Below are 9,249 nucleotides of genomic sequence, written 5' to 3' on the forward strand. Positions count from 1 at the left end.
AAAAGCCGCCGAAGTCGGTCTTTTTGTGCTGGTAAGGCACTGTGCCTGAGCTTCTGAACCGGGGAAAATTCGGGGGCCGCTGTTTCTGCTGCTTTCTGGCCTGTGGGGCCCCTCGCCTGACCACCTTATCGCGGCGGGTCCATGTTGCTGTGATCGGCAGCTGCTACCACTTGAGAGCCTCCGCATGAGGTCTTTGGCGGCCTTGGGCTATCCGCAGGGCTCGACTCCGCATTACGCCGCTCGACATCATCCATTTGGCTGATGAACGGCCGCCAGGCCGGCTTGGCTAGCCTGGTCGGGAGGCGACACAACCCTGCTCCTGGGACCGCAAAAGCCTCCCACCTTCGCCGAATGGTCGGATTATCCCCGTATTTTTGACATGGTAGGTTAACAAAAGGAGGTGGGTGCTGTCTCCACATCTGTGCGCCATGTAAATGGGCGAAAAAAGCATAATGATGATCCAATCCCGGGCTGATATGCAACGAAACTTTGTTAGTAGCGCGATGTAAAGATCGACAACGCGTATGGACATCCACTACCCAACCTGCGAACAATGCCTCCCCGCTTCACTCGGCTGCCACTTTTTGCGGCTTATCGAATGCCTTTTAACATCCAGCCGAAGGGCAATGCATGACAGACTCGCTGAAATTTTCATGGTTGACAAAAACGGCTGTCTGATAAAGTGCAAAATTGATGTGACGGTAGGGGATCGTGACGAAACCTACGTTTTGCCAAAGAGGAGGGCTTTTCGTTAAATTGCGCCATCGATAAACGGATCGGTTTAGAAAAGATCACGTTGATGTTCCATCATAACAGTCGGCAGTTCGAACACCGCAAACCGCTCAGCTTTATCGTATCCTGATCGTTCGTTGACGGCTGCTCGTACCCGGAATCTGTACCGTACCCACGCGGCCACGCCTTGTATTTGGGGTCGACCTCCCAAGGCAAAATACGACCAATGCAAGCGCCGCGACCCTTTGGATTCAGGGAGCCATTTACTACATAACACTGGACAGAACTGCAGATTGTTAGTTTACGAAGGCTGAAAAGCAAAGTTATATATAACGTATTAATAAACTGGCAGAGGCCTTTGATGAATGCGCTCGAGAGAGCCATATGAGACTGAAAGGAGCGGCGGACCTTTTCAAGGATACATGATTAGGACTTGTCCGGTGAGGCAATACATTTGTAATTTCACGCACTTTTACGTTGCGATCAGGGCTTGGGGACCTGTTGTTTAGTATGATGGAAACTGTGGAGGTACAGATAAGTAGTGGGTTAAACATGATAAATCATGAGACTGTTGATATTTGCACAAGAAGCCAAGGCTGGGAGCAGTGAAACTGTGAAACAGTATCCCGTAGCGCTGCGTTCAGCTCCTTGTGAGCAAGGGACCGGGCCGTTGTTTACTATGCGATTGAGCGGATTCATCAAAGATAATAGCAAAGTTGTTGCAACTTTTGGATCTATGATTGAGCCACCACGCCTTTGAATTCATGGGGCATCAATTTTGTTCGGATGCAGGGCATGCAAATGTTGGTCATAATGACAAATAAGTGGTCTTGTCATTTCAGCGACTTTGGTATAGAATTTCAAAAATGAGCGGAAGATATCTTTGGTGTGCCAGAAGTTGATAAATTTGATTTTGCTAGCTAGGTCAAATTCGCTTATCCGCCAAGCTGTAGAAGGATGTTTTCAACGAGCGCAACGCCGCCGGGAAGCATCGGTTGGTGAAGGTGCTCAAGTGCCTCCATAAACATGACGACCGGATGTGCGTGCAGATGACGCATTCTTGACGTAAAACAACGCTCAATCTAAAGCTGCAGAATATTCTTCCTTCCACTCCCCATTACGAGAATCTAGACAATGTATTTTCCACACTCGTATCGCCACACATGATATTTTTCATCTAGTGCACCTTCCAAACTGGCTATGGTCCTAAGAACACACCGACTTAAGGCGCCAGGTGTAAACAAAACTGTTTCAGTCAACTGTTGGAACCACCGGCGGTTGGTGGGCGTGAATTTGGCTCGGATAAATGTAGGAAAAGTTCGTTGGTTTGTATACCTCGACGACCTTGTCACAGTAGTCGGGTGGGTTAGACTGGCCATGTGAGTGGACATTTGGGATTTAAAGCCGATGGCGGCCTCGAGCTCGTTGGTTTCCCACCAAATGACTAGATTTCAGTTGACTGAGAGAAGCTGCAGGTAAGTATCGAAGTAAACAGATTTCCGATCGCTACCCATCGCTGCGGGTGGGGAAAACAACTCAAGATAAATGCGGGACCGCAGCACTCTTGCATCACGGGACTTTCCTGCCCCAGACTCTACTACGACTGTGTCTGGCCCCATAGTTATCGCCCAATGCGGAATCCACCGCAACCTGTGGTCGTCCAAACCGCTCCGATAATTGGATCGACTGGGAGCGACATGCTTAGTTAGTGCTGCTGGCGTGGTGGAGATATGGCGCGTGTCAGCTGAATTGATTTGTGCGGATTTATTCAGTCGACGTAAAGGGTTGTTTGTGTAGAATAATCCTTGCAACGATGTTTTCGATTGTAGAATCAATAGAGCGGAATTTTGAAATAGGTACCTTTCCATGTTAGGCCGTCTGCAGTACACAATCGATAACATGTTCAAATATAGGCAGGCAGGTTGACAGAATAATAGTCGCACCGTCTGCTATTTGAAATCAATAGAAAATTGCAGATAATCTTGAGCAATTGCAGCCAATTGAGTAAGTTTGTAAAGCATTTACCGAGTTGCTGATATATATATCATGAACAAGGACTTTATTTATCTCAATAGTGCTGTTGCAAAATGTCGCAATTATGTGACGTTAACATACAGAACTCCGTCGCTTTTCGCTCGTCGTTTTCATCCCATACCTTACAATATCACTAACTCTTATGTTGATGCCATGCGTCTGATATCGAACAGGCAGGGGCAGACGGCAAGTTTGGGGCGGAGGTAATGAAACACAAGAATCAAGATGCAGGAAGTTAACAAGTGCGATGCCAAAAAGTGAGAAACTTTTAAATATCAAAGGCTTCAAAAGGTCAATACGACCAATTATGGCGGACAAAGTCTTGGGCCATCTTCAAACCGCACCTTTTCTCCAGTTGGTCATCACGACCCTATTTGTTTAAGCGCACCAGACCACCCCGAAACAAAACAAAACCAAGGCAAGTATTTTTTCTGGTTACTAAATGGAAAAGGAGGAAGTTGGTAGTCTCATATAACCTTGCACGTGCTACTAGTGGGTTTGCTGGGCAGCCATGTCGTTCAGGTAAATGCAAAAGGATGGTGTCAGCGTAATCTAATTTCTGTCTGCGCTTTATTGCTTTGTATGGTTATGTTGGTGCTTTGCGAACGCATTGTGGGGTGGAATGGACTAGTATGGATGCATGGTAAAATCAAACAGTAGGTTGCTAGCCAGGCAAGGCGATTGCTTATTTGATGGCTCTTTGTTCACTTACAATCCAGACTTGGAAAGATTTCCTGTTTAGAAAAAAACTGTGAGATGAGTCTTGCCTTTGCCGTGCACTGGGTCATTCCTAGGTGGTTGTTAACTTTGGACTCGGTTCTCTCACACAACACCCTAGGTTCTCCGGCACAAATCGTCTTTTGACAATAATGATCAAGGCTACAACCCCGACAAGACGCAAAACGCAGTGCCAAATGTGCAGATGGTACATGGTCTTTGGCCGACTCGCCTGGTGCAACAATTAGCTAGCGCCTTGAGGTCCGCCACTTGAATGAGGCAGAGGATAACGCCGGCTCACAACGATTCGACAAGAGGTGTCTGCAAAATTGGGAGACTGAGCTCACAACCATCACTAAAGCATGGCTGGGTATAGGTGAGTCGGGTTATTTGATATGGTCACAGTTTGAGGCGGACTCTACATTCTTTGGTAGAAGCGGCAACGCACGAGTATAACGATAATAAACTGAGATTTAAAAGAAGACGCCAGCTCAAGCCATATTGTACCGAGTCCCAAAGTAGATTTCCAAACACGCTGCGTAAGCTCAAGCAAAAACCTCGATTACATACCTCCCCTTTTCCACACAACCCTCCCACCAGGCATCCCGCTCGACGTGCGCCCCGATCCGACCCTCCCGCCTGTCCGCCTCGAACAAAACCGGCTCCAGCGCCGCCTCCACCCCGTCGGCGAGCTTCTTGGTCCCGCAGACGAGCACAACCGCGCCCTTGCCCCACAGGTCGACCAGCTCGTCCCGCCGCGGACCGACCATGGCGTCGGCAACATACCTCCCGGCCACGCCCCCGGCGGCGCGGGAGTAGGCCCGCTCGACCGTCACGACGTCGGCGAAGGACCCCTCCAGCTCGTCCCGGTACAGGTCGTCGTGCGCGCCCCGGCAGCCAAAGAACAGCAGCGCCGGGCCCAGAGCAGCGCCCTTTTTGAGCAGCCCCGCCCGCTGCTGCAGGAAGCCGCGGAAGGGCGCGATGCCTGCCCCGGCGGCCACCATGATGACGGGCGTGGAGGGGTCCGAGGGGAGGCGGAAGTCGCTGCTGTGCTGGTCCGGGCGGACGGAGATGTGGAGCGAGTCGTGCGCCGCGAGCGACGAGAGGAAGTTGGAGCCGACGCCGCGGGTCGGGTCGGCTTGCTGGTCGACGACGGAAAATGTGAGGGTGGCGAGCTGTCGGTCCTGCGCCGTGGCGGCGGCCTTGGCGTCCATCGCTGCCGCGTAGGTCGGGCACGAGGAGAAGGAGTACGTCCGTCGCTGCATGCGCGGCAGGAGGGCGACGAACTCGGCCAGGGGCAGGGGCACGGCCGCGGTCGAGAACCGGCCCAGCACGTCCAGGAGGCTCTGTGGGTTCTCGTCCAGGCCTGCCGACCTGATCGCTGTCAACGCGGCCTTGGTGGTGTCGTCGGCGGCCAGTTCTGCCAGCCTGTCCAGGACTTCTGGGTTTGTGATGGCGCGCCGCAGGTCCTTGGCCGCGAAAAGCTGCGAGGCGTGGATGGGCACGTCGACTGGGAGGTCGAGCCCGAGGCCGACGCCGCCGACGCCGCCGACGCCGCCGCCCTCGCCGCCGACGACCACGACGTCGTCGCTACGCAGGCCGTAGCGGGACAGGGCGCGCTCGATGGTGGCGCCGTCGTTCCGCGGCATGACCTGCACGTGCCAGCCTGGTGCGTACTTGATGCCGGCGGGGAGGACGAACTCGACGTGTCCCTTCTCCACGCGGCCCGTGGCTGGGTTCACGGCAAGCGTCTTTGCGTCCGTCACGGTTGCGGTGGAGAAGCCCTGGGGTGGCGAGGGGACTACTGGCTCCTTTTCGGGGGATTTGGTGACCGAGATGTTGACGGCTGGCGGTGCCGATGATGATGATGATGAATCCGTCCCCTGGCCGTCTTGCACCACGCCCAGCAGCCGACCCGTCCACTGGTCCAGCACCTCAAACGCATCATCCTTGGCGTTGTTGATCTTTCCCATGGGCATCAGCCGCGACGCACCGGCCACCTCGAGCCGGGCGTCAAGCAGCAGCGGAGTCATGTAAAAGGTCGACGCCCAGTTGCTGTGGCCGCACCCCAGCACTGCATACCGAGGACCGCCGTTTTCGCGGCTCAGGTCTCCGGGCTGGAGCTGCTGCTCGACCCACTCCATGAACTTGGCTGCGTTTCCGGCTGGTTTTCCGTGGTATGTGCCGCAGATGAAGACGGAGAGTTTGGGTAGCTTGCCAGCGGCCGAGTTCATGGTCCCGACGGTTGTTTTGAATCCGCGGCCGTCGAGGTGGGAAGCCAGACGATTGGCAAGAGCTTCACAGGTGCCCGTGTCGGACCCGTAGAGGATGGATATCTCTTGCTCTCGGCCCAAGGGTACATCCTGACGCATCACCGTATCCTTGCCCTCTGTCCGTGTTTGCCTCAGCTCGCCATGGAGATCCGTTGCGGTTCTTCCGCGTCTCAGCTTCGCCCTGATGTTGAAACCCTCGGGCTTGATGGTCAACAGATGCTTGATCTTCAGCTTGTACTCGGGATCATCCATGCTCAGGTCGAAATTCTTCAACAGCATAGCCATGGCCAGCTTGGCCTCCTGCCAGGTGAAGGCCATGCCCAGACAGATGCGCTGCCCGTTGCCAAACGGCTTCCAGGCGTCTGGTGGCAGCGCCTCAAAGTCGTCCTGCAGCATGCGCTCCGGCTTCCACTCGTCGGCGTCGGGCCCGTAGACGGCCTTGTCGCGATGGATGGGGTCCAGAAGCAGGCAGACGGCCTCGCCCGGCTGGACGAGGTACTTGCCGGCCAGCATCTCGGGCTTGTAGGGCGTGACGTAGAAGGCGACGGCGGTCGGCATCAGCCGCAGCGCCTCGCGGAACACTGCATCTAGATAGGGAAGCCTGCCGAGGTGCGCGGCGGTCACGGGCCCGGTGCCGACCACGTCGTCGACTTCCTTTTGCGCCTTTGCCAGCGTCTCCGGGTGGGTGAGAAGGTAGTAGGTGGCAAAGCACAGCATGCCAGAGGTGGTCTCGTGGCCGGCCACCAGGAAGGTGATGAGGTTGCGCACGATCTCGTCGTCGTCCAGACGCTCCCCAGTCTCGGGGTCGCTGTTGTTGAGCATGGCGTTTAGAAAATCGCGCCGCACCACGGGGTTGCGCCTCCTGGCCTCGACCATGCCCGTGCACAGATCCGTCATGAGCTGGATGTCCTTTTTGAACTTGCGCATGGCCCTGGGGCGGAAAAACCCCGCCCAGTCCGGCAACATGGCTTGGATGTCGGCCTCGCTCAGGATGGCGACCATGTGCTTGACGAAGGGGTGGTGGTGGCCGTCGCGGTAGAAGCTGTTGAAGCGATAGTCCATCATGCAGAGCGCGATGGTGTCGAGCGTCAGGCGCGTGTAGTCGCCGGCCACGTCGATGGCGTGGTCGGGACCGTGGCGCGCCCACTTGAGACACAGCTGCTCGGCGACGTCGCTCATCTCGTCAAACATGCTGCGGACGCTGAGCGGGCCAAAGATGGGCTTGAGGATGCGGTGCGAGATGCCCCACTGGCGGCTGCCGTGGTGCGCCGTGAAGAGCGCGTCCTGCACGACCTGTCGCAGCGTCGACACGCCGCTCGTCACGAGCTTGTGCCAGCGCGTCTCGTCGCACACCTCATGCGCCAGCTCCCGCGTGCACACGCTGATCTCGCGCTTTCCGGCAAACACCATCTGGAAGATGGGGCCGTACTGTTTCTGGATTGACAGCATCGATTCAAAGGGAGCCTTGAGGTCAAGATGTGGGATGCTGCCGATCAGGGGGTAGGCAGTTGGGCCGGGGATCTTTTCTCCTTTGGAGTAGGGGCAGCCCGAGGGCTCCCCATTGAGGAGGGGACATTTGGTTGATTCCGTCTCTGTCAGTGTTGTTGTTGTTGTTGTCTTTGATGACATTATGTTTGGGGTGTTGGTATTAGGAGGGTATTAGGAAAAGGTCAAGGCAAAGGTGGTTGGAGTTGGTGTTTTCCAACAAGTTACGACATAGAAGCGAAGAACGGATATGTGAGGTATGTATTGTATATGGGAGAACTCAAGAGAGAGGCAGAGAGAGAGAGAGAGAGAGAGAGGGAAAGCTACATTAACTTAGTCGTACACTCAATACAAGATGCATACGTCTTGGAACAATACCTGGATATTTGTCCCATGTACCTTACTGGCTAATCGATGTCGACCTGCTCTGTAACTACAACACTTGCCGCAATAGGAAAGACATCTTTTCCCATGCAAGGACCAAATGCACTGCCTCGACCGTCGATGAGGCATTTGTTCGCACATGTTACATGTTTGTCCACTTGAATTTAGTGTTAACCTCTTTGAGCAGTTGGATTGGAAGCTTTTGCCCCGAGGTGCCTTGCCACGACGTCGCTACATAAATCCCTCAGACATCCTCCCCCGGCCAAACTCTCTACAGGGGCCCAGGACAGAATCGCCAATTTGCTGCGGCAGCCGGTAAATTCTCAACAGAAAGCCGGATTTGAACCATCACAAGACAAAGAACAAGAGAAGCGGTACCGCCACATAAAACCGCAACCAAAATTACAGCAGAGGTCGAGTCAAGCGCAACAAAATCTCGAGAGAAAAAAGAAAAAAAAAAAGAAAAAGAAAAAAGAAATTAAAACAAAACAAGAAAAATACCCGACAATCCAATGCCTTCCCCTCCTTTGACCCCTGACGACGATCGCGTCACCCACCACTCGGTCCCCATCGACAATCTCGTGTACCACTACATCCAATCCCTCCCAGCGCCCCCAACCAAGGCCCGGGGCACCATCTTCCTCCTCCATGGCTGGCCCGACACCGCCCTGACGTGGCGATACACCATCCCCTTTCTGACGTCGCCACCGCTCAGCCTGCGCGTCGTAGCCCCGGACATGCTGGGATACGGTGGGACTTCGGCGCCCGAGGACCCGGCAGAGTACAGCCTGAAGAGGATGTCGATGCACATGCGAGCCCTGGTCAAGCATGTGATGGGCCAACAAGAAGAGGACGAGCAGCCGAGGGCAGAGAAGCCCGCGCCGGTGCTGCTGGCCGGCCACGACTGGGGCGCCGCGCTGGCCTGGCGCATGGTGGCGCTCTGGACTCCCGGGCTGTTCAGCGGCGTGGCGTGCCTCAACGTGCCGTACCTGCCGCCCGACGCGGGCGAGTTTGTAGACATGGAGGCGTACGTGGCTGCGATCCCGTCGCTGCGCTACCAGCTGCAGCTGAGCGGCGACGAGGCCGTGTCCATCATCGACGACGCCTCGTCCGGCCACGCCAACCTACGCGGCTTCCTGAATGGCATCTACGACGGCCGCGGCCCAAACGGCGAGGAGTCTTTTACGGTGGACCAAGGCGTGCGCCAGCCCGAGGTGCTGCGCGTCGTGGGCCCGGCCAAGCTGATGCGCGAGGAATGGGTCGACTACTACGTTGCTCAGTTCGCGGCCAGGTCCTTCCGCGGGCCCACGAATTGGTACCGGACTAGGAAGGTCAACTACGACGACGAGAAGGGGATGAGTCACGTCGTGATTCGGACGCCTTCCATGGTGGTCATGGGGAAGAAGGATGACGCACTGCCACCGGCCCTGGCGGATGGGATGGAGAAATGGTTCGGAGAGGGCTTGTTGAGGAAGGAAGTGGTAGACGCTGGGCATTGGGCTCACTGGGAGGAAGCGGAGAAGGTGAATTCATTGCTGGGGGAGTTTTTCGGGCATGTTTTGGACGGGTAGTCCCGGAATATTGGGGCCGCTGTAGTTTTCTTTAATTTTTTTTTTTTTTTTTT

General features: G+C 55.3%; 2 protein-coding genes across 2 annotated transcripts; one reads left to right on the top strand and one right to left on the bottom strand.

Annotated features, from left to right (window-relative positions):
- Nucleotides 1-4,028: 4,028 nt before the first annotated feature.
- Nucleotides 4,029-7,385, bottom strand: PpBr36_03914 (uncharacterized protein; the record flags this gene model as incomplete). The annotated part of the gene is made up of 1 exon (XM_029891083.1): nt 4,029-7,385. One exon carries the CDS (start codon nt 7,383-7,385, stop codon nt 4,029-4,031), a length of 3,357 nt encoding a protein of 1,118 aa, XP_029753587.1.
- Nucleotides 7,386-8,137: 752 nt separating this feature from the next.
- Nucleotides 8,138-9,196, top strand: PpBr36_03915 (uncharacterized protein; the record flags this gene model as incomplete). The annotated part of the gene is made up of 1 exon (XM_029891084.1): nt 8,138-9,196. The coding sequence occupies one exon, from the start codon at nt 8,138-8,140 to the stop codon at nt 9,194-9,196; it is 1,059 nt and encodes a 352-aa protein (XP_029753586.1).
- Between the last annotated feature and the right edge of the window lie 53 nt (nt 9,197-9,249).

This window comes from Pyricularia pennisetigena, chromosome 3 (assembly GCF_004337985.1).
Source record: "Pyricularia pennisetigena strain Br36 chromosome 3, whole genome shotgun sequence".
Lineage (NCBI taxonomy): Eukaryota > Fungi > Ascomycota > Sordariomycetes > Magnaporthales > Pyriculariaceae > Pyricularia > Pyricularia pennisetigena.